Genomic DNA, 25,366 nt, shown 5'->3' on the forward strand with positions numbered 1-25,366 from the left:
CTCACCAATGCGTTGCCCGACGGGAGAGCTGAACGCGTTGAGCAGCAGGAACGCCATGGTGGATCACGTGACCCGGTCACGCGCGCGCGAGCAGCCCCCGCCTCCACCACCAGCACCACCCACTCTTCAACAGCAGCCCCCACCCACTCCACCACCACCCACTCTTATTCAGCCCCCACCCCTCCACCACCCACTCCACAGTAGCCCCCACCCCCTCCACCACCCACTCTCCAGTAGCCCCCACCCCTCCACCACCCCCTCCACAGTAGCCTCCACCCCCTCCACCACCCACTCTTCTTCAGCCCCCACCCCTCCACCACCCACTCTTCTTCAGCCCCCACCCCTCCACCACCACCCACTCTTCTTTAGCCCCCACCCCTCCACCACCACTCTTCTTCAGCCCCCACCCCTCCACCACCCACTCTTCTTCAGCCCCCACCCCTCCACCACCCACTCTTCTTCAGCCCCCACCCCTCCACCACCACCCACTCTTCTTCAGCCCCCACCCCTCCACCACCACCCACTCTTCTTCAGCCCCCACCCCTCCACCACCACCCACTCTTCTTCAGCCCCCACCCCTCCACCACCACCCACTCTTCTTCAGCCCCCACCCCCTCCACCACCACCCACTCTTCTTCAGCCCCCACCCCCTCCACCACCACCCACTCTTATTCAGCCCCCACCACCCACTCTTCTTCAGCCCCCACTGCGACTGTGATGACGTCAACACGGCCTGCCCTTCCCCACTCGTGACGTCTTCACGCACTTTAACTAATTCACTACTTTACCACTGAACGAATCAGATCAGAATATTTATTTAGACTGCAGGAGGAATCCAATGAGCTAAAAAGCTCTTTTTTCACAGATGTCCAGTAGGGGCGGGTAAGAACGTTACAACGACAAATAGAACAAAAATACGATAGTAATGCAAAGTACAAGAAAGTTAAACAAATAACCCAAACACATATAAATATAATTTAACTTATTTTTCACAAGCGACCTAGCCACAAATTACAGCTCAACAAAGTGGCTTATCAATATCATGGGGACATTTATAGCAGTAAAGTATTAAACGACTAAACTCTTTTTTTATTTTACCAGGTAATGCGCATTGAGCTAAAATAGCTCTTTTTCAGAAGTTACCTGGTCATTGGAAGGATTTGACAAACCATTTCGGGTCTTAATTGATTGTTCACGCTTACGGTGGCTTTCAGACCGCATCCATTATTTTCCTCTCCCCCCTCCTCTTTTCCAAACATAGATGGACTCATATTCTTGGTTCTTTCGGTAAAGTCACGTTGAAGGGAAACAATAAAATAATATATATATAAAACAATACAATTATCACGATGTTTCGACTGCAACACAAACTGCAACACAAACAGTTTGTGTTGCAGTCGAAACGTCGTGATAATTTTATTGTTTGATATATTATTGTTTCCCTTCAACGTGACTTTACTGAAATAACCAAGAATATGAATCACTGCAGTCACGAAAGCTTTAAATCAAAATAGATGGACTCGTCCATCTGAATAAATGTCAAATCGCTCTTCGTGGTGCTAACGTTAAAAATAACCGCCACTTTTTTCAATTTTTCTTGTTGTGGTTTTCACACCTGATGATGATTGCTTGTGTTGCAGTCGAAACGTCGTGAGAATTTTATTGTTTTATATTTTTATTATTTTATTGTTTCCCTTCTACGTGACTTTACCGAAAGAACCAAAAATATAAGCTCAAAGAAGTTTCCTATCTTTCTAAGGAAGCAGCAGTATTAAGGCCACAGCGTTACTTGACAAACATGTTGCGTTTTAGTTGTTACCATTTGTGCTTGTGCACCACTGCCAACACAAGCAGCATCACCAAATAATTATTTGACCTGGTATATGCTTTGAAAGTTTTAATGTTAGGGGTTTGTTTACGTATGATGTCATCGCGCAAGCACATAGCATGATGTCATCACCGCCAGAAGGGGTGACGTGCACGGAGCCACGTTCCTGGGCTGTTTGCGCGTGTCGTCATCACGCACGCTCGTTCCGTCACCACGCATGCCCGCATCGTCATCACGCACGCCCGTGTCGTCATCACGCACGTCCGTGCCCTGCATCGCGGACGATGTAAGAACCGCGATTACCGTATCGTCCGTTTTGACTAAACATCGTCATATCGCGACTATCGTCAGTCAATAATTGTATGTATTCCTGAAATATATAGTTTCTTGACAGAAATGCCTCATTGAATGCCTTCAATTAAAGTATGACGATCACTTAAGGTGATAAACAATTGATATATTTACACATTTTTTTCGCGCCTTGTAACACATTTCCCTGATAAAGTAACTGCATAGTGGTTGCGTCTTACAATTCGACGACCCGAGTTCTATTCTATTCCAGCTTCACGGTCAACACAAGTGGCGAATGATCTGAACCGTTGCTGGGCCTCCCCTAGGTCGACTCAGCCTCAAATTAGTACCAAATTGCGGTGTGTAAACATCGCCACTTGGGGGAGACAAAGGCGGCCGGGCGTGGTGCTGGCCACCCACCCCCTCGTGTGCCACAGCCTTCATAGGCACTGCTACTCGCTAACAGCACTTGCCCAAACCCACCCGCCTACAGGTTGTTACAGAGGGGATCTTTAACTTTGCAGAATTTGTGTAACTTTATTGACAAGTTTTAAGAGTCCGTCTTAACTTTCCGGAGCGTCTTATAATCGGCAGAACACGCTATTAAGTCTTCTTTGGTTCTTTCGGTAAAGTCACGTAGAATGAGAATAAAATAATAAATTGATAAAATAAAATAACACAATAATATTCTCACGACGTTTCGGCCACAACACAAGCGGCTTTCATCAGGTGTGTTGTGGCCGAAACGTCGTGAGAATATTATTGTGTTATTTTATTTTATCAATTTATTATTTTATTATCATTCTACGTGACTTTACCGAAAGAACCAAAGAAGATGAATCCTTGCAGTCACGAAAGCTTTAAAACAGCTATTAAGTTTTACTTAGTGTTAAATATTGTACGCGATACTGTATCTAGTGTGCCACACTTATGCGGCAAATCATGGGTAGTTAATGCGCATTAAACTTTACAATGTAACGCTTGAGTGCGCGCGCGTGTACACGCATTCTCACTCGTATCGCTGACGAACGTAATATCCATGACGCGTATAAGAGTTATTGATTGTAAAGTTACGATCATTAGGATTCATGTTCGTAATTGAACTGTGGCAATGCAACACGAACAATACAAACGGGCATTACCAATTACAAAGTTAGGGGGGAGCTGATATCGCGATAATCGTCATATCACGAAAATTAACATCTTATCGTAAAGACGATATCGCAGTAATTCCATAGAGTACTTGGCAAATGCATGATCAAAAGCTTGGGCAAAACTCGCGGAGATCATTCGTTTTCAAGTCCAATCGAATGACAATCGTGTGTGGATAATAAGTTTGCACCGATTAAACATCGCACAGGTGGATCATTGTTTGTGTTTACAGCAGGGAAACTATAGAACGATTTCGACTGCATGGGTCTCATCAGCAGCGCGTGCTTCGTGTCGAGTTTGCGATGAGATATCCCAGTCGCGAGCAGGAATGGGGAGACTGATGAACAAACGCGTTACGCTTTCTGACAATAAACGGGTGTTAAGATATACTCTTTGATTCTTTCGGTAGAGTCACGTAGGTATAAAATAAAATGCCTACGTGACTTTTACCGAAAGAATCAAAGAGTGTGGATTCCTGCAGTCACGAAAGCTTCAAATCAAGGGTGTTAAAATGTTCAAACGCCATAAAGTTACCGATTTCAAGGCATCAAGTTTGTATTGAATAAATATGCAAACACACATGCTCTGATAATATATACATTGTCTATGCAACTTATTGCCCTACACCAATCAGTTAATATATTATCGGAGAATGTTTGTTTTGCATGTTTTGTTCCCAAGTATGTGTGGTTTAATGCAGACTTGATGCCTGGAAATCGGATTTATGGGTGGACTGTTCCCCATCGCAGGAATTTGGAATCGCCTTCTCAATGAGTTTAGCGCCACCGAGTGGTGGTTTAATCACACAGGAGGTTGAGTTGCTGGGTGAGTGGTGGGGGTTGTCTCACACTAGCTGAGTGGTGGGGGTTGTGTCATAGCTGGGTGAGTGGTGGGGGTTGTGTCATAGCTAGGTGAGTGGTGGGGGTTGTCTCACACTAGCTGAGTGGTGGGGGTTGTGTCATAGCTAGGTGAGTGGTGGGGGTTGTCTCACACTAGGTGAGTGGTGGGGGTTGTCTCACACTAGCTGAGTGGTGGGGGTTGTGTCATAGCTAGGTGAGTGGTGGGGGTTGTGTCATAGCTAGGTGAGTGGTGGGGGATGTGTCATAGCTAGGTGAGTGGTGGGGGTTATGTCATAGCTAGGTGAGTGGTGGGGGTTGTCTCACACTAGCTGAGTGGTGGGGGTTGTGTCATAGCTAGGTGAGTGGTGGGGGTTGTGTCATAGCTAGGTGAGTGGTGGGAGTTGTGTCATAGCTAGGTGAGTGGTGGGGGATGTGTCATAGCTAGGTGAGTGGTGGGGGTTGTGTCACACTAGGTGAGTGGTGGGTGTTGTCTCACACTAAGTGAGTGGTGGGGGTTGTGTCACACCAGCTGAGTGGTGGGGGTTGTGTCATAGCTAGGTGAGTGGTGGGGGTTGTCTCACACCAGCTGAGTGGTGGGGGTTGTGTCATAGCTAGGTGAGTGGTGGGGGTTGTCTCACACCAGCTGAGTGGTGGGGGTTGTGTCATAGCTAGCTGAGTGGTGGGGGTTGTGTCATAGCTAGGTGAGTGGTGGGGGTTGTCTCACACCAGCTGAGTGGTGGGGGTTGTGTCATAGCTGGGTGAGTGGTGGGGGTTGTCTCACACTAGCTGAGTGGTGGGGGTTGTGTCATAGCCAGGTGAGTGGTGGGGGTTGTGTCATAGCTAGGTGAGTGGTGGGGGTTGTGTCATAGCTAGGTGAGTGGTGGGGGTTGTGTCATTGCCAGGTGAGTGGTGGGGGTTGTGTCATAGCTAGGTGAGTGGTGGGGGTTGTGTCATAGCTAGGTGAGTGGTGGGGGTTGTGTCATAGCTAGGTGAGTGGTGGGGGTTGTGTCATAGCTAGGTGAGTGGTGGGGGTTGTGTCATAGCTAGGTGAGTGGTGGGGGTTGTGTCACACTAGGTGAGTGGTGGGTGTTGTCTCACACTAGGTGAGTGGTGGGGGTTGTGTCATAGCCAGGTGAGTGGTGGGGGTTATGTCATAGCTAGGTGAGTGGTGGGGGTTGTGTCATAGCTAGGTGAATGGTGGGGGTTGTGTCATAGCTAGGTGAGTGGTGGGGGTTGTCTCACACTAGGTGAGTGGTGGGGGTTGTGTCATAGCTAAGTGAGTGGTGGGGGTTGTGTCACACTAGGTGAGTGGTGGGGGTTGTGTCATAGCTAGGTGAGTGGTGGGGGTTGTCTCACACTAGGTGAGTGGTGGGGGTTGTGTCATAGCTAGGTGAGTGGTGGGGGTTGTGTCACACTAGGTGAGTGGTGGGGGTTGTGTCACACTAGGTGAGTGGTGGGGGTCGTGTCATAGCTAGGTGAGTGGTGGGGGTTGTCTCACACTAGGTGAGTGGTGGGGGTTGTGTCATAGCTAAGTGAGTGGTGGGGGTTGTGTCATAGCTAGGTGAGTGGTGGGGGTTGTGTCATAGCCAGGTGAGTGGTGGGGGTTGTGTCATAGCTAGGTGAGTGGTGGGGGTTGTGTCATAGCTAGGTGAGTGGTGGGGGTTGTGGCATAGCTAGGTGAGTGGTGGGGGTTGTGTCATAGCTAGGTGAGTGGTGGGGGTTATGTCATAGCTAGGTGAGTGGTGGGGGTTGTGTCATAGCTAGGTGAGTGGTGGGGGTTGTGTCATAGCTGGGTGAATGGTGGGGGTTGTGTCATAGCTAGGTGAGTGGTGGGGGTTGTGTCATAGCTAGGTGAGTGGTGGGGGTTGTGTCATAGCTAGGTGAGTGGTGAGGGTTGTGTCATAGCTAGGTGAGTGGTAGGGGTTGTGTCACACTAGGTGAGTGGTGGGGGTTGTGTCATAGCTAGGTGAGTGGTGGGGGTTGTTTCATAGCTAGGTGAGTGGTGGGGGTTGTCTCACACTAGCTGAGTGGTGGGGGTTGTGTCATAGCTAGGTGAGTGGTGGGGGTTGTCTCACACTAGGTGAGTGGTGGGGGTTGTCTCACACTAGCTGAGTGGTGGGGGTTGTGTCATAGCTAGGTGAGTGGTGGGGGTTGTGTCATAGCTAGGTGAGTGGTGGGGGATGTGTCATAGCTAGGTGAGTGGTGGGGGTTATGTCATAGCTAGGTGAGTGGTGGGGGTTGTCTCACACTAGCTGAGTGGTGGGGGTTGTGTCATAGCTAGGTGAGTGGTGGGAGTTGTGTCATAGCTAGGTGAGTGGTGGGGGATGTGTCATAGCTAGGTGAGTGGTGGGGGTTGTGTCACACTAGGTGAGTGGTGGGTGTTGTCTCACACTAAGTGAGTGGTGGGGGTTGTGTCATAGCTAGGTGAGTGGTGGGGGTTGTGTCATAGCTAGGTGAGTGGTGGGGGTTGTGGCATAGCTAGGTGAGTGGTGGGGGTTGTGTCATAGCTAGGTGAGTGGTGGGGGTTATGTCATAGCTAGGTGAGTGGTGGGGGTTGTGTCATAGCTAGGTGAGTGGTGGGGGTTGTGTCATAGCTGGGTGAATGGTGGGGGTTGTGTCATAGCTAGGTGAGTGGTGGGGGTTGTGTCATAGCTAGGTGAGTGGTGGGGGTTGTGTCATAGCTAGGTGAGTGGTGAGGGTTGTGTCATAGCTAGGTGAGTGGTAGGGGTTGTGTCACACTAGGTGAGTGGTGGGGGTTGTGTCATAGCTAGGTGAGTGGTGGGGGTTGTTTCATAGCTAGGTGAGTGGTGGGGGTTGTCTCACACTAGCTGAGTGGTGGGGGTTGTGTCATAGCTAGGTGAGTGGTGGGGGTTGTCTCACACTAGGTGAGTGGTGGGGGTTGTCTCACACTAGCTGAGTGGTGGGGGTTGTGTCATAGCTAGGTGAGTGGTGGGGGTTGTGTCATAGCTAGGTGAGTGGTGGGGGATGTGTCATAGCTAGGTGAGTGGTGGGGGTTATGTCATAGCTAGGTGAGTGGTGGGGGTTGTCTCACACTAGCTGAGTGGTGGGGGTTGTGTCATAGCTAGGTGAGTGGTGGGAGTTGTGTCATAGCTAGGTGAGTGGTGGGGGATGTGTCATAGCTAGGTGAGTGGTGGGGGTTGTGTCACACTAGGTGAGTGGTGGGTGTTGTCTCACACTAAGTGAGTGGTGGGGGTTGTGTCACACCAGCTGAGTGGTGGGGGTTGTGTCATAGCTAGGTGAGTGGTGGGGGTTGTCTCACACCAGCTGAGTGGTGGGGGTTGTGTCATAGCTAGGTGAGTGGTGGGGGTTGTCTCACACCAGCTGAGTGGTGGGGGTTGTGTCATAGCTAGCTGAGTGGTGGGGGTTGTGTCATAGCTAGGTGAGTGGTGGGGGTTGTCTCACACCAGCTGAGTGGTGGGGGTTGTGTCATAGCTGGGTGAGTGGTGGGGGTTGTCTCACACTAGCTGAGTGGTGGGGGTTGTGTCATAGCCAGGTGAGTGGTGGGGGTTGTGTCATAGCTAGGTGAGTGGTAGGGGTTGTGTCATAGCTAGGTGAGTGGTGGGGGTTGTGTCATAGCTAGGTGAGTGGTGGGGGTTGTGTCATAGCTAGGTGAGTGGTGAGGGTTGTGTCATAGCTAGGTGAGTGGTAGGGGTTGTGTCACACTAGGTGAGTGGTGGGGGTTGTGTCATAGCTAGTGTGAGTGGTGGGGGTTGTTTCATAGCTAGGTGAGTGGTGGGGGTTGTGTCATAGCTAGGTGAGTGGTGGGGGTTGTGTCATAGCTAGGTGAGTGGTGGGGGTTGTGTCATAGCAAGGTGAGTGGTGGGGGTTGTGTCACACTGCGTGAGTGGTGGGGGTTGTGTCATAGCTAGGTGAGTGGTGGGGGTTGTGTCACACTAGGTGAGTGGTGGGGGTTGTGTCACACTAAGTGAGTGGGGGGGGGTTGTGTCACACTAGGTGAGTGGTGGGGGTTGTGTCATAGCTAGGTGAGTGGTGGGGGTTGTGTCATAGCTAGGTGAGTGGTGGGGGTTGTGTCACACTAGGTGAGTGGGGGGGGTTGTGTCATAGCTAGGTGAGTGGTGGGGGTTGTGTCACACTAACTAGGTGAGTGGTGGGGGTTGTGTCACACTAGGTGAGTGGTGGGGGTTGTGTCATAGCTAGGTGAGTGGTGGGGGTTGTGTCATAGCTAGGTGAGTGGTGGGGGTTGTGTCATAGCTAGGTGAGTGGTGGGGGTTGTGTCATAGCTAGGTGAGTGGTGGGGGTTGTGTCACACTAAGTGAGTGGTGGGGGTTGTGTCACACTAGGTGAGTGGTGGGGGTTGTGTCATAGCCAGGTGAGTGGTGGGGGTTGCGTCATAGCTAGGTGAGTGGTGGGGGTTGTGTCATAGCTAGGTGAGTGGTGGGGGTTGTGTCATAGCTAGGTGAGTGGTGGGGGTTGTGTCATAGCTAGGTGAGTGGTGGGGGTTGTGTCACACTAGGTGAGTGGTTGGGGTTGTGTCATAGCTAGGTGAGTGGTGGGGGTTGTGTCATAGCTAGGTGAGTGGTGGGGGTTGAGTCATAGCTAGGTGAGTGGTGGGGTTGTGTCACACGGGAGTTATTTTTCTCACCACTTTGGTACCAAAGCGCAGTGCCCATTGTTGAATGACAGGAAATGACACATCTAACTATGTGAACAGGAATACTCAAGACAATAAAACAATGCCAATGTCAATACAATGACATATACATGTTAAAAGAGTGGGAGATCTGAGAGACTTGTTGGCTGTCCGAGAGACAAGTTACAGATGTTACCACTAAATACATCGAAATACTATAGACTATACATTATTCTCGAGACTCACAACTACCAAAGGTCCTATACATTTCACAAATGGCTGGTGAAGGAGTATTATTGTGTGAAGTGATGGGGGGAAGGGTAGTTGTTAAAAGGGGTTGAAGAGTATAGAGGGTGTGTGAGAGGGGGGAGATGTGATGGGTGGTGGAGGAGTGATGGTGTGAGTTGTTTGGAAGAGGGATGCGTGCGATGGGCGGTGAGGGGAGGAAGCGATGGCTTGAGGTGATGGGGCACAGCGCAGTTGTTGCGGGGGGCATGGCTCGACAGGGTGTTGATGGCAGGGCACTCAAGGCTGGATGAATTGCAAGTGCTTGCGATTGGTCGCTTGGTATCGCCAGCGGCCACGAGGGGGCACTAATGAGACCACACGTTCGTTTCACTCGTCGGCAATCGCGACCAATATCCTTAATCCAGTTTTTTTTGGGTTTGAACGCGTAAATATAACAGGTCCCTGCAGGGTGGGCTGGTAGGAACATTGGAATTTTGCGCAATTTTATTTTTACACCCCAACAGCACGAGATTTCACTTCGTTAAAGTATTGAAAGGGGACGGACGGACACATTAATCTATTGCAGGCTGGTACACTCAGTTTACAACTTCGTTCCTACCAGTACAAATGTGTCGTTAGTCTATTGCAGGCTGGTACACTCAGTTTACAACTTCGTTCCTACCAGTATAAATGTGTCGTTAAACCCGCCACCACCCGACACAGCCAATTAGTAAGGTTTGTCACGTAAACAGAACATGCCAATTCGTTACGAGTACAGCACACCGGTGTATTTGAGAACAGCACACGGGTGTACTGTATTAGTAACGTACTTGTAACGAAATGGCATGTTCTGTTTACGTGACAATCCTCACTAATTGGCTGTGTCGGATGTTGGCGGGTTTAACGACACTTTTATATACTTACGCGATATAACCCCAAAAAAACCGCCTGTATTTTGGAGACATACGTTAGTCGTAGAGTTAGCTGACGCGGGCTGGTGGGTATTTTTTAGGGGGGCATTGCTTGCGAGGTGTGATGCAATGCGTGAGATTTTTCGCGTGTGAATGCGTGAAAGAGCGCATTCCCGTGTATGTCTCATACACAACGCGGTGGCTACGGGGTATAGAGTCGTTGGAGGTATGTGATGGGTGATGGAGAGAGGGATGCTGTGGGTGATGAGGGAAGGGAGTGATGGCGGAAGCGATGTGAGACAGGTACAAGCATTGTTAGGTAGAATGGATGTAAAGGTGGTGATAGGGTTAGAGGTACGTGGTGGGAAGGGTTTTTAGGATGATGGTGGTGGAGTGCACCTGGCCTGGCATGCCGGCTCGTTGTTGTTGGTAGTAACGAGGAGAGTCGTGATTGGAGGTGAGCGCTGCTAAAGGTGGTTGAGAAAGGGTGAGGAGAGGTGATGGGGCATGGGGGGGAATGAGTTCTGGGGATGAAGAAGGGGTGGGGTGTTCGTGCTGTTTTAATATTTGTCTGCTATACATTTCCACACGATAATCCACTTCGTTGGGCTATCGTTTGTGGTCAGGTCGCTTCTGAAAAAGAGATATATGGCTCAGTGGGCCTTACCTGGTAAAATGGGATTTTTTTAATGTAAGTTCTCTAAGTATGAAAATGAGTCGTTCATGTACTTTTCAGCTGTGGTGACGCACGGTTATCAGTATGGAGGCAGACGCACCCGTCATTGTCAGCTCCTCGCTGAAGGTGAACTCTAAAGCAAAAGCATGATCGACATCATCAAGCAACCTCATTATTATTAACCTTTTGTTCCTTATAGTTGTGCAGATGTTTTTGCACATTTGGCATGATGCCCATTCGTAAAGATAAAGTGGTGTCCTGTAGCTACAGCACCGGCACTTTGACAACCAACGCGAATCACAATACCCAAAGCACCGCAAGTGAATCATCACATGTTCACATATATGCGCGTGTGTAAACGAATCTGGTTTATTGCATCGACTGCAGATATCGTTGGCTCCGTTAAGCTGAGAAGATCGCTCCTTGTCCTCTGCTGCTTCTAACTCTAGCACAAGGAGTCGCCAACCTGTAGGCTCCGGAGCCGCATGCGGTGGCTCTTTGGCTTCCTCTCTTGCGGCTCTCTGGCTGTCCCCCTTGCGGGCAGCCGTTTTTTTTGGTTAAAAAAAAAATCTAAAATATTTTTTTTACCGGAAACATAATTTATTAAATATGGCAAGGAATGTGTCACTATGGAATGTCTTGGTGACGACAAAATGTACAATAATCAAACTATATTGTTAAAGAATAACTAAACGGGATAAAAACCTAAATATATGCAGTTTATTCCATCACCTATTTTGTTTTTTGAAGTCAGAATGTGTTTGACATCTGCTGTATACTTGCTATGTTTGTGTATTTGTAGAAGTAGCTCTTCGTGTGATGAGGCTCTCGAAATATTTTGGCCAAAAACAAAAAAAATGGCTCTTCTTCTTTGAAAAGTTGCCGACCACTGTTCTAGAATGACTCCCCTGGTCATCCGCCAGGCTGTACCCCCTGTTCAAGATCTACCTGTGGTTATTGCTCCATCGTACCCAAACCTTCCTGATACTCTTCATCATCCATTGCCTTTCCTCCCAACATGTGCCCCTCACTTTTGTACAGCATCTTGATGTGGTCTCACATTCATAAACTTTTCCGTTCCGAATGAAAGCTGGCTTGTTGCGTCCCTCATGTTTCAAGGAACACGAACTCATCCGGAAGTTAGTGGAGTGCAAGATGAAGGTGCGCTACTCTGATTCCGTTGGACCAGGCGTCGTTATTTTGTCACGTTCAGGTAGAGTTCATGGCATCTTCTCTCTCTCACTCACTCACCTGTGTGCCACTTACGGCATTGTCTCGTGACAAGTTGGCCGGCAAGGGTGACTCATCGGCTCAAAGTCAGAAGGTTTGCGACTTCAAATCCTGTTTGACTCAGGATTTCGTGGGGATTTCAAGTGGTTGTCCTTTGAAGACCACCCCCATCCCCCGTCATAGGAATGTGGAATTTTTGGTACTGGGCCAGACTGTAAACTGGGGATGAGCACTGCCTCATTGCTCATTTGAGCAGGAAATCACTACGAGTAGTGAATGACAAGTTGACTAACACGCAAAGGGCCATTTGTCTCACTGCAGCGAGTATGGCTGTAATGGTGCATCGATTCATATTGATCTTGCGACACGTGTATCGAGTCACGTCACCTCTCTGTTGGGGTACAAAAGCAGCACGGCTGATACCAATAGTTAGCCAGGTTATCCTATGTACTGTGACAGGTGTTATGGTCTCAGCCCGTTCGCAAATAAGTGCATTTAAAATTTTGGCATTGCGTTTTTTGTTGCATTAAGCCAGCCTTGAAAACAGAAAAGTTCGTAACCCACAGCTCACTCGCCTACTCTGTGGAAGACGGCAAAGCGTAGGGGTTGTGGTGCGATAGACTCGCCAAGAATACCAGCGCACCACATACATTTTGGCCTCAATACAGCATATAATCTGGCATTGTTGAGGATTCCAGCAGTGAAGGATGACTCATAGATAGCAGAGTCTTGGTGTTGATGATGAAATATGAACGAAGCCTAAATATTATAAAATTAACACGTGTTGATTGATACTGCACGACATATTCTTAGTTTTTTCGGTAAAGTCACGTTAAAGGGAAACAACAAAATAATAAAATTATATAAAACAATAAAAAAATTCTCACGACGTTTCGACCATAACTCAAACGGTCGTCAAAACTGCACGACATGTTAACAATAGTGCTCTGTGAGACGTTGATTCCAACGCCTCACAGATGTAATATTGTAAATTAACTTGTTTACTCTGTATTGCTTTGGCAAATACGTACTACTCTATTGATCAAATCATTGGCCTGCAAGACATTATTACTAAGCATTTTGTTGCCGCAGACTATATTATAATCTGACATTACTGCAATGTTTTAAATTTGTCACGCGTAACATTAAAAGCAAAATATAAAATAATGTGAATCAGCATGAACGGTGTTTTTGTTGTTGCAAAAAACTGGATGGAAATCAGCGTAAAAATAATACAATTTCACGCTTTGTGAAAAAAATAACATTACAGTTCACATTTTCTTTTAAAAATAAAGCAATATCCCAATTATATTACTGGTAAACGTAACGGATAATACTTTCTAATGCTGAAGTTACAACTGCGCACGTTTGCAACACGTGAAGTCCTTCGCAGCGTCGAAGGCTGCCCCGCTCTGGAATACGCAACTTTCCCACCACCGAGCAAAGTCTCCAGTTCTGTTATTTTGCGGCTGAGTGCAGGTGTGGCCTTTAAGCTTGTCACGGTGGAGGAAATGTCTGAGGGAATGAAGAGCCCCGTCCTGCTGGAGATTAAAAAGTTCTCATCGGTGCATCGCAACAGCTTTCTCTTACTCATCGCCAGCTTCCACGGACAGAAGGAAATGCAGAGTATGCACCACCTGCAGCTGAGGTATGGGAAGAAAACACGTTTTTCACTTATTCACGTGAGCGTGATGCCACCTGCACGAGAGATCTAAAACGTCAAGCCTTTGGTTTCTTCGAATTAGTGGACACTTTCGCAGTGTTCTTCAAGCAAAGCTTTATCGAGCGCGCGTCGTGCGGATAGTGTGTGACACCTTTGTGTTGCGAGTGTGTTGCATAACGCGCGCAGGTGTGAGTATTGATTGTGGGGGAATTTCAGTCGTACGGGAAGCGAGCCCATCATCATCATCATCTCTCTCTGCCCACATCGCGTGCCGTCCGCTCGCCCTCTCGCTGCCGCGTGCTGTCTTCGTATTGCTGGTTTTTTTTTTTACCACACACGAATTGCTAGAGCTCACGTAATTGCCGATAGCTATGTAACGATTCCACTATAGCTTAGTCCACGGGGTTTTTTGTTACGTTTCATTTACGCACACACACACTATATGTTTTAGAGTGAGGGAAAAAAAGTATTTGATTCCCTGCTGATTTTGTACGTTTGCCCACTGACAAAGAAATGATCAGTCTATAATTTTAATGGTAGGTTTATTTGAACAGTGAGAGACAGAATAACAACAAAATCCAGAAAAACGCATGTCAAAAATGTTATAAATTGATTTGCATTTTAATGAAGGAAATGAGTATTTGACCTCCTCTCAATCAGAAAGATTTCTGGCTCCCAGGTGTCTTTTATACAGGTAACGAGCTGAGATTAGCAGCACACTCTTAAAGGGAGTGCTCCTAATCTCAGCTTGTACCAGTATAAAAGACACCTGTCCACAGAAGCAATCAATCAATCAGATTCCAAACTCTCCACCATCTCCAAGACCAAAGAGCTCTCCAAGGATGTCAGGGACAAGATTGTGGACCTACAGAAGGCTGGAATGGGCTACAAGACCATTGCCAAGCAGCTTGGTGAGAAGGTGACAACAGTTGGTGCGATTATTCGCAAATGGAAGAAACACAAAATAACTGTCAATCTCCCTCGGCCTGGGACTTCATGCAAGATCTCACCTCGTGGAGTTGCAATGATCATGAGAACGGTGAGGAATCAGCCCAGAACTACACGGGAGGATCTTGTCAATGATCTCAAGGCAGCTGGGACCATAGTCACCAAGAAAACAATTGGTAACACACTACGCCGTGAAGGACTGAAATCCTGTAGCGCCCGCAAGGTCCCCCTGCTCAAGAAAGCACTAATAATGCCCGTCTGAAGTTTGCCAATGAACATCTGAATGATTCAGAGGACAACTGGGTGAAAGTGTTGTGGTCAGATGAGACCAAAATTGAGCTCTTTGGCATCAACTCAACTCGCCGTGTTTGGAGGAGGAGGATTGCTGCCTATGACCCCAAGAACGCCATCCCCACCGTCAAACATGGAGGTGGAAACATTATGCTTTGGGGGTGTTTTTCTGCTAAGGGGACAGGACAACTTCACCGCATCAAAGGGACGATGGACGGGGCCATGCACCGTCAAATCTTGGGTGAGAACCTCCTTCCCTCAGCCAGGGCATTGAAAATGGGTCGTGGATGGGTATTCCAGCATAACAATGACCCAAAACACACGGCCATGGCAACAAAGGAGTGCCTCAAGAAGAAGCACATTAAGGTCCTGGAGTGGTCTAGCCAGTCTCCAGACCTTAATCCCATAGAAAATCTGTGGAGGGAGCTGAAGGTTCGAGTTGCCAAACGTCAGTCTCGAAACCTTAATGACTTGGAGAAGATCTGCAAAGAGGAGTGGGACAAAATCCCTCCTGAGATGTGTGCAAACCTGGTGGCCAACTACAAGAAACGTCTGACCTCTGTGATTGCCAACAAGGGTTTTGCCACCAAGTTTTGCAGAGGGGTCAAATACTTATTTCCCTCATTAAAATGCAAAACAATTTATAACATTTTGACATGCGTTTTTCTGGATTTTTGTTGTTGTTATTCTGTCTCTCACTGTTCAAATAAACCTACCATTAAAATTATAGACTGATAATTTCTTCGTCAGTGGGCAAACGTACAAAATCAGCAGGGGATCAAATACTTTTTTCCCTCACTGTACTTGCAACAAAATACACTGCGTTTGTTTCCACCGCATTATTTGAAATCAAGCCGACTCGGTAGAAATGTATGACCAAAGCAAGCAATGTAATTGTTTCAATTGCTCATGAATATAAAGTGAGAGAAAGACACACGCATCCTGAGAAATATACTCAGGCACGGAAAGAGGAACACTTGAATCATGAAACAAAATGCAATTAAAGACATTGCACTGAGTGCCAATAAAAGTCAGTGGGCTTTGGCAGGACACGTGGCGAGAATGGACGAGGTTCGGTTGTCGAACCTTACAATGTCAGAATCAGAATATTTATTTTTACTGTATGTTGAACTTCTTTCGCACCGTACATAGCCAACCGTGCTAATCGGAGATGCTGGGGAAAGGACAACAAACTAAACACAAAAAGCAGTTTTGAAGAAATTCGTTTTCAATTTAGATTTAAAAGTGCATGGCTCCAGTGGCTTTCTGATAACAACAGAGAGGCAGCCGAGAGATAAAACACACCTCGGAGTACGTCCAGTGTGGAGATGAAGCAATGATATCAGCTCGTGTGCGAGGGCTATATGGATTAAGCATCATCGCAGGACCGTGAGATATGATGACAGCTTTATCCAACAGTAGATGGATCATGGCTGATGATAATTTGTTTGGAAAACCTAAAATGGTAAATTCACTGTACAGAATTCAGTTTTCAACAATACAATATGCATGATTGCATGTGCCTCTGAATGTCCTTTTAAGTTCAATGTGTGCACGTTATAGAATTCAATAATGAATGAATATGCGGTTTGATTGTCTATTATGGTAAAAACTAAAATATCACAAGGCATAAAATTGCTCTTTGCAGCCTACGAGTGCTCACCCCTCAAGATCATTCTTTCCAGGAAGCACCCGTTCCCACAAATACAGATAACTTTGAAGAACTGAAGTTTTTAAACATTGCGGAAAACCTCATTCGTGTTTTACAATGTCGGATTAACAAACAGCGATACATTTCAGAAATTATGGATTTACTTAAGTGATGTATTGGGTATTGTGAGAAGGAGATCAGTGTCAACGTTGCATTGCACATTTTTTCTGAACTTTATAAAGATGTCACGTAAGGTACAGATGTCACGTTCGTGTTAGGAAATGGATTACTGTGTTTAAGGTAATGCCCGTGTGGTGATTCAGAGAGCTAGACTTTAACAAAAGCAACTTGCAACGAAAGTGTTATGCCCTCTGCATATTCGTGAATGCGGAAGATGTCGGTACAAGAACAAAAATGTATGAAACTATACAATTCTGAGCAGAAAAACTTAAACTGAACAAACAGCATGCACGTAGATGCAGTGCAATGCCATGCAAGCATACGCAATTGATAGTGTGTAACTCATAAACGATTCACCGCTCGATTTATACACGTATTTTACAGATTCTTAACGACGAATCTGAAAATCATGCCAGTGCACAACATTAAGGAAGTGATGTCAGTCATGTTCACCATCACGAAGGTATGCGCGCACATCTCACCGAAAAAAATAAATCCACGTATAGCTTTTAGTTTGAACCGTTAAGATGCCCTCCGAACAGTGGACTCCCAATCATGAGCAACACTTTTCCCATTTCCACGTAGGCCGTCAAATGCGATGTGAAGGGAATTCAAGCATTGCTGTTCTCCCCAATCAAGCCGCAGGTGTACTCTGCAGAAGGTTGACCGGCACGTTCATAGTGGTGATGAGATAAAAAAAAAAAGTAGGCACTGTAATATATCAGAATCATCCTTCAGGCAGCCAGCAAAACGTTTTTCAACATATAATCGTAAGATTTAATAGCATGATAGCCTATCACACGCGTTTGCGTGCTATACACGGCCGGGGTTAAGGGTGAGTGGTGGGGTTGGAGGCGTGATGATGTGGGATGCAGGTGATGTCATCGCCGCACACGTGCCAGCCAGCCAGGAATCCATTCAGAAAATTGTTGTCGAATATAGTATGATGGGAACCACTGTTTCATCTGCTTTGCTACATATATTATAGTTTAAATGTGTATGTAGGACAGACCACTGAAGGATATTGTGTGAAGGCCTTCATGTCGCTTGAGGCCCAATGTCACACCACAGTGACATATTCACATTATTCATTTCAAGAAACTTGTCAACTCTATTACAAACTTAGGAGTGCTAATGTTGCTGGTTGTTTGGCATTTCGGACCTTTGGATCTGTGCACAGAAACTGGATTTTTCCAAAAAAATGTTTGTTTTATCACCAGGAGTTAAAAATGTAAATTTAAAATGTCTTTATTGTTCTATTAACGGTTTAAATATTGCACATTCGGGTCACCTGTACGGTGCTTCCTGATCTACTTGTGTATCATTAAACATGGCATAAATTACACATGATGATTAAATACAACAAAAATACAGGTTGTAATATCAGTGTTCGTCTAAAAGATAAGATTGGTCACCTGAGCAGCATCAAGACCTGTATCGTAGGCACATTGACTTTCGCACCGTACGTAAGCCAACCGTGTTGATCGTAGCCGGCCGTGGCTTTCGCCGCGCATTGCCGTGTGCCAACGTGCATTAACCATGCGCCGTTGCCTCTGCAGATGATGAGCAAACCCGAAGCGGATGTCATGAAGAAGAAGATGGCCATGGTTTCCGCCATGGTCGTGAACAAGAGCCCCGTTTGGCATCTTCTGCAGCACATAGACATCCCACCTGAGAGTTCACCCCCTTGCCCCGCCACAAGCTCTTTGATGAACAGGGATGCTAGGGGAACAGACTGATGCGTGAAACCCCCATTGTTGGTATTGTCTCACGTAGTGGCTGTTATATCGAGAGACCTGCGTTGCATATGGGGAGTCCAAGTGCCTTAAAACGTTCGACATCAATTCCTGCATTCATTGTTATTTCACTCAAGGACCATTGTGTCTTGTTTCGCAACTGGAAGTGTATTTTATTGTGTTAGCATGTTTCGTACGTTACATCTTTAGCTATAGCATAAATGTGCATGGATCCGATCTTTTTTTTACTCACATTTTTTTTGTAACTGCTTGATGAATGCCTCACTACTGTGACACTGCAGTTTTGCTTGCTTAATGTTAATTTATGTATGCAATATTTTCGCTTCCTCGTTTGATGCAGTGTTTTGGTTTGATTTTTTATTGTTGTTGTTTCCGATTGCTTTGCTTAATTGCTGTGAAATGTTTTTTTTTCCTTTTGTCATTGTCTTGGCTCAGCGAATTTATTATTGAACGTTCAGTTATGTTGTGAAATATTTTCGATTCTTCACGTGACACCGTTGGTTTTTTTGCTCTGATTTATATTCGCTTCATCGCTGAACCTCGCGTTATTTGTTTGGCTTTTGATAGTTTAGGCACCCAGGTCATTCTTGCAAATGAGACTCGTCCTTGGTGTCTTCCTGTTAAACAAAATAAACTTGGACTTGTGGTTTCCTGTAGAGGCGTACGTTATGCTTTGTCCACGTGAACACCGATCTTAGACATTGTGTTTAAACGATTCAACTAAGAATTTTAGCTCTTTACCCAGCTATCTTAACTGCCCAACCATTTTTCATTGGTAGAAATGTATGTCTTGTGAGCCATGTGTTCTGTCTCTTTCAATAACCTAAGGCATTTCTTTTTGCCAAAGGTCCTTGGCACAGATTTCATGTAATTATTTTTTTTGTAAAAAAAAAAAACCCCTCCCTTTTCGGTATGCGTCATCATTGTGTATTTCACACAGCCCCGCAGTAGAGCGAGCAGCTCGCAATGAGAATACCAGTTCCAATCTAGACTGGAGGTTTTACCACAGTGAGAGTTTGACTTCTATAATTGGCGGTAGGGGGGGGGGCGGCTGGAGTTCGCTTTGTCCCTCACATTAGGAATCGAGGGTGCATGTAATTGATTCATTAATGCTCTTAATTGTAAATTACTAAAAAATAAATTAATAAAGGTGCCCAGTTTGGGAGGGGCGTTGCCCACCCTCCCCTTGCCCTCCCCCCGCAAACTCCACCCATGGGTTTTACTTAATTCATCATCTCTCCAAGCTTCCACAGGGGTTACGATACGACTTAATACCATCGATTATACACTCACGTTGCAAATCTCACCTTGCCATACGAAAGAAGATCTTCTGAAGGGTCGATTAAAATGAGTACCACTTTGTTGGGGGGGGGGGGGTCAACAGGGATTTCCTAACGGAGAGACTGCCCCTCCCCGCCCCGCCACTGGAACGTGGAATTTCCTGCGACTGGCTCAGGGCGGTAAAAAATAGATGAGCACCGCTACAGCAAATGCTCATCCGAGTTGTAAATCAATCACCGATATGACAAAAATGTTCAGCGTTTACATTAAGTTAAACTTTAAAGTCAATTATTGCACCATATGATGTATTGCATTTTGGCCCCGTGTGGCCTTGAGAATTGTCCTAGTTTTGATTCAGTCAGTCTTGCCGTAGGTGCTATGCGCTTGGCACCGCCATGAATGGAGCTTTGACAAAAACTTCCACCAATAATCCTGACTAATTTTTCCCAACTACAACAACGGTGTAGTTCACTCAAACGCATCTTTTGTGTGCCGCGTAAAACATACAACCGCGTGAAATCGAGAGAGGGCAGGAGGAGCAGAGGAAAACGGTGGGAGGGATGGCAGTAGTGAGATGAAATCAAATGTTTCGGAGGCCACTTAAATCGACAGGAGCAACTATGTATGTTGAACTTCTTTCGCACCGCACGTAGCCAACCGTGCTAAGCAAGAGGTGCCTAAAGGGGAGTAGAGTGGGTAAGGGGACGAAGGATATGAAACATATCCGAGGCCCTTGCCCAGGTGTGGAGGATTACAGACTGACAACAACAAACAACAACGAACCATCTGAAAGCTGCACGCAGTTTGACCAAAAGTACAAACCTCAAAATCTTTATATATATGTTGACAGATACTTTAATTGAATGAAACCTTTGAATGTTGTATGTTACGACACATAGAAAACAATGTTTAGACTAAATCTTGACTTAAAGCTTTCGTGATTGCAGGAATTCATATTCTTTGGGTGTTTCGGTAAAGTCACGTAGATAGGTTCAAAGAAAATAACAAAATAACAAAAACTACGACGTTTCGATCGCTTGTGTTGCGATCGAAACTTGGTAGTTTTTTTGTTATTTTCTTTGAACCTATCTACATGACTTTACCGAAAGACCCAAAGAAAATGTTCAGACTGTAAAACAGATTATTGGGGAAATCAACCGTCCGGGTGCTTTTGATACTCGCGCCTTCTTTTGTTTATTAACCGTGGTTTAAAAAACAGGTTTGCTCCGTGTTTTGTGTTGTAGAGTGCGTTGTGTATTTATATCCAGTCCTGCTTACGGGAACACCCAGACTCTTACCGCCGCCAGCGCACGTGGCGATGGGAATGGCGCGCAAACCAAAAAACTTTAAGGAAGCTGGAGGAAAAAACAACAACGGTTTGGAGGAACTTCGCTGCCCGTGCCGTTATATCCACCACATGCGCACCACGCGCATTTATAGAGAGGCAGTTTTTCATGTGTGACAAGTGCGTTTTCAGGCTACCGGGAAATGGGACAGGCCAAACTGGCACTTTGCGGAACCCAAGGCAGCTGAGATTCTCTAGCGATGGAAGAGATATCTGCTCGCGGCCTGGCAGATATCTCTTGCATTGTTTGCGTTATCAAATTTAAAAGCAAAAAAGGAGAAAAGCAAGCAAACTAAAACATCCTTGGCCAAGTTCTTGGGGGTCTTTCGGTCAAGTCACGGAGATAGGTTGAAAGAAAATAACAAAAAAAACATTGGACGTTTCGGATCACAACACATGCGATCGTCATCAGTCAAGACAAAAAGTGGTTTTGATTTTTTTTATTGCAACTTCAAACGTTTATTTTTCGTAGGGTGCACACAAAAATTATGAAACGCAAAAGATGTTCTCGTGCGTGCACGCATGTGTCTGTGTGTGTGCGTGGAGCGGTATAGCATAGCGCACTCCGCTACGAATCCGGCCACCAGAGTTCGATTCCTGCTCACGGTCAACACCAGCAACGATTATCTGAACCGGTCCTGGGCCTCCTCTAGATCGACTCAGCCTCAAATGAGTACCTGGTACGGTGTGTAAACATCGCCACTGGAGAGACAAAGGCGGACAGGCGTGGTGTTGGCCACCCACCCCCTCGCGTGCCGTGCCAGCCTTTATAGGTGCTCGCTAACAGCACTTTCCCCAACAGTCTGTTAAGGCTACATGGGGGACCTTTGTCTTTGTGTGTGAGCGTGTGTGCCACAATTACCATAGTTGGCAGCACTTTGCAGGATATAAACAAAACTATTGCTTCTACTGCATTGGCGGTCATGCACAAGCATAATCACTTTATATATGTCAACACCCGCTATGAACACTGCGCTAAAATAGACTCTCTCTGTGATGAAGAAAGGTCATTCCGACTTATAACTTTAGTCACTGCAGGAATTCATATTCTTGGTTCTTTCCGTAAAGTCACATAGATAGAAAATAAAAATTAAATTAAAAATAAAAGCATAAAACCACGACGTTTTCGATTGAAACGTCGTGGTTTCAATTGAAACGTCGTGGAATTTTGCTTTTAATTTTAAAAAAATTGGCTTTTCTTTTTAATCATAATTTAGCTATTATTTTTATTTTCTATCTACGTGACTTTATCGAAAGAACCAAGAATGAGGGTCATTCCCTGAAACAACTGTCGCTGTAGGGAACAATGTAGGCGGAGGTTGGAGTTAGGAGATGTCCACGTTTTTCATGTTTGTGCCTGCCACGTGCTTTACGGGATCATCAGATGGTTTCAACATTCGTGCTGCCCTTCTGGTGGCGCGTGAGATTAAGATTCGCTCGGCGTGCTTGTTCCTCAATAGTAAATACTGTTACACGAGCAAAATCACTGTGGTGAGCATCAAGCGGGTTCATGTTGTGGCTTTTCTGGTTTCTCTATGGAAAGTCCAAAAATGGCAACACAAACAATGAAAACCAATAATAAGTATTTCCCATTTCAAATCGCATTCCACGTCAGATGTTGTATATGACGTCGATTACAATAAATGGTTACGGTTATTTCATTATTTTATGATGACGCTCCAATGTGTTTTTGGGGTTTTACCGTGTGTGTTTGTTGTTCGCTTTAACTTGCTGACTCGCCCATACTAGACACCCCCGTGAAAAAGAGCGTTATAGCTCATCGGATTCCACCAGGATAAAAACAACTTCAGATTCTGATGATGTCCGATGTTTCAGACATCACGCCTCTAGGAAAAAAAAGTTTAGTTTCTGAAAAAGGTCCCAGCACGTGGTGCGAAACGTCGGACACCTTTCCTGAACACCCACGGTGCAATCCCAAGACGCGTCGGAGAGAGCTGTGCGACACAACCGAGCCAACACTTGCGGCCGTGTTTTAATGATGAATTCTGTGGCTGGAAGTTCACGCAGGGGCGGGGAACCTTTTTTTTCTGCCAAGGGCCATTTGGATATTTATAACATCATCATTCGCGGGCCACACAAAATTATCAACTTCAAAATTAGCCTGTTATATTTGGTCAAACGTTTCATGAACTCACCCCTAATGTGATGGGGCTGGAACTGCTTCTCTTTGGTGATGCGTGTGATGATGTTAGCTGGCACAAGCGTCGTGGTGACGTCACCGCCACTTAGTGGCGCATGGCGGTTGTTGTTGTTGGTATTGACGATGTTGCTACTCGCAACTGCTTTTCCAGGTTTGCTCCGAGATTTATTGAATTTCGAGTCCCGCCTGCGGTTGCCTTGGCAGGGCCAGAGACCAAATTATCCCGCGGGCCCTATAGAGCAATAGGCTCATGATCACAAGGTCATGACACACTGCCCGATGTTTCAAACAGCTTCTGGACACCATAACCATTTCACTTATATTTTGACTTAAAGCTTTCGTGACTGCAGGAATTCATATTCTTTGGTTCTGTCGGTAAAGTCACGTCGATAGAAAAATAAGAATACAAAAGAAAGTGAATAAAAAACACTAATGTAGACTACAGCCTGGTTCTTAATTGGAGTGAGTGTACTGGAAATATATAATGTAGACTGTAGCCTGGTTATTAAGTTTTAAAAGTTTAATTTATATTTTTCTTCACTTTATTTTTAATTATTATTTTTCTTCTTCTATCTACGTTACTTTACCGAAAGAACCAAAGAATACCATTTAACTTATTAAAACAAGTTCTAGTCGCACTTTAGAAACGGTCCCATTATCAAAGCCAATCTTTTCCTCCAGGCATGATGTCTGAAACATCGGACATCATGCCAAACAACACGTGGTGCAATCTAAAAACACGTTAGAATGGTCTTCATTAAAAAATGAAAAAAGCGGGACCCTTTATTGTAATTGATGTCATTTACAACATGTGACGTGGAAGACGCTTTGAAATGCGAACTACTTTGTTATTGGTTATGTTGTCCGACTGTCACACAATGCCATGATGATTGATGTGGGTGTACGATTCTCCACTCTCTCTTTGCCTTTGTTCAAACGTTCAATTGTTTCACTCTCTAACCCAGGTCTGCCCTTGCCAAAAAAGGTAAAACTATTTTTTTATTTTGCCATGAAAGGCCCACTAAGCTATTTAGCTATTTTCAGAAGCGACCTGGGCCCAAATAACAGCTCAACTAAGTGGCTTATCATGTGGACATTTATAACCTGGTATAGAGGAAGTCGTGGGTTCGATCCAGACCCTGACGCCTGCCTGCTGTATATTTGGAGTTTGCGTTGTATCTCTCCCCTGCGGTCGCGTGGATTTTTCTCCGGGTCCTCCGGTTTTTCCCACCACATTTAGAAACACTCGTGTTTGGCTGCTATACATTTCCACATCATAAGCCACGTGCCAAGTCGTTGAGCTGTCAATTGTGGCCAGGTCACTGCTGAAACAAAGAGCTGTATAGCTCAGTGAACCTTACGTGGTCAAATAAAAAAAAGTTAGTTTTTTTTAGTTTAACCTCAAACAAATATACAAACAGGGTAGAGCTATATATTCTTGGTTCGTTCGGTAAAGTCACGGAGAAGAGAAACAATAAAATAATAAAAATATAAAAACAATAAAATTCTCATGACGTTTCGACTGCAACACAAGCAATAATCATCAGGTGTGAAAACCGCAGCACGAAAATTTGAAAAAATTGGCGGTTTTTTAACGTTAGCACCACGGAGAGCGATTTGACAGTTTGTTCAGATGGACGAGTCCATCTATGTTCGGAAAAAAGGAGGGGGGAGACGAAAATAATGGATGCGGTCTGAAAGCCACCTTAAGCGTGATCAATCAATTAAGACCCGAAATGGTTAATCAAATCCTTCCAATGATTGCTAAGCCAGAATCCATATTCTCGGATGAAATTGTCTCCGTGTTTGTATATGTGGATATCCTCATGAACGAATCTCTCATGAATATGAATCCCTGCAGTCACGAAAGCTTTAAATCAGGGTAGAGCTAGTTCAGGATATTTACATTAGGACGCGGTGGTGCCCAGTAGACACGCAGCGTTGCAACAATTGTGGCATGTGCTTGGACCAGCGTTGACCCAGGGTTGGCCCCGACGTTCCACGTTGACTGGGCACTTCCCTGGCTTGCATCAAATAAACATTTTCCACCTCGTGAGCAAAAAACACTGAGATATGAGAACGGCCAAGAGGTATACAGGAGCCTAACACAACTCAAACCCCACCGGGCAAGAGCTGACACGCGCGAGGAGAATGCTGATGAGAAGGCGTTTCGAGGATTATATCAGCGCAGAGTTGAATTGCCAGTCCCGCTTTGCTGTCCCACGTGTCTGGAATACCGTTGCCGCTCATCTACAGCTTCACTACCACCCCCCCATGTCCCAACTAAACCAAAACACAGAGCTTACTTGCACATGTACCTAG

At 45.8% G+C, this 25,366-nt stretch overlaps 2 protein-coding genes across 8 annotated transcripts in view; one reads left to right on the plus strand and one right to left on the minus strand.

Annotated features, from left to right (window-relative positions):
• LOC116949485 (TOM1-like protein 2) overlaps nt 1–143 on the minus strand; it is a 63,439-nt gene extending 63,296 nt beyond the window's left edge. For both annotated transcript variants that reach the window (XM_032966862.2, XM_032966861.2), the window contains exon 1: nt 6–143. In XM_032966862.2, the coding sequence (XP_032822753.2) occupies nt 6–57 (52 nt within the window). In that variant the 5' untranslated portion in view covers nt 58–143. The remainder of the gene's footprint in view (nt 1–5) is intronic.
• Nucleotides 144–2,028: 1,885 nt separating this feature from the next.
• Nucleotides 2,029–18,911, plus strand: C37H1orf146 (chromosome 37 C1orf146 homolog). Of its 6 annotated transcripts, none has more exons than XM_032966858.2 (6): nt 2,038–2,114; nt 10,598–10,663; nt 11,657–11,750; nt 13,247–13,415; nt 16,885–16,963; nt 18,060–18,911. In XM_032966858.2, the coding sequence occupies exons 2-6, from the start codon at nt 10,622–10,624 to the stop codon at nt 18,237–18,239; spliced, it is 564 nt and encodes a 187-aa protein (XP_032822749.2). In that variant the 5' UTR covers nt 2,038–2,114; nt 10,598–10,621; the 3' UTR covers nt 18,240–18,911. The 6 variants fall into 6 exon arrangements, with proteins under 6 accessions (XP_032822748.2, XP_032822749.2, XP_075928402.1 ...); XM_076072287.1 differs by lacking the exon at nt 2,038–2,114 and adding an exon at nt 2,118–2,188; XM_032966859.2 differs by lacking the exon at nt 2,038–2,114 and adding an exon at nt 2,121–2,269.
• Nucleotides 18,912–25,366: the final 6,455 nt, after the last annotated feature.

Source organism: Petromyzon marinus, chromosome 37, assembly GCF_048934315.1.
Source record: "Petromyzon marinus isolate PM22_M1 ecotype Great Lakes invasive population chromosome 37, UKy_Petmar_22M1.pri1.0, whole genome shotgun sequence".
NCBI classification, from domain to species: domain Eukaryota; kingdom Metazoa; phylum Chordata; class Hyperoartia; order Petromyzontiformes; family Petromyzontidae; genus Petromyzon; species Petromyzon marinus.

Excerpts from the sequence above, each read along its gene's own strand:
- C37H1orf146 (XM_032966857.2), top strand. The coding sequence starts at position 2,046 with ATGCCCGCATCGTCATCACGCACGCCCGTGTCGTCATCACGCACGTCC. Across the intron at positions 11,751-13,246 it reads CGTTATTTTGTCACGTTCAG|GTGTGGCCTTTAAGCTTGTC; the intron begins GTAGAGTTCATG and ends GGCTGAGTGCAG. Across the intron at positions 16,964-18,059 it reads TCATGTTCACCATCACGAAG|ATGATGAGCAAACCCGAAGC; the intron begins GTATGCGCGCAC and ends TTGCCTCTGCAG.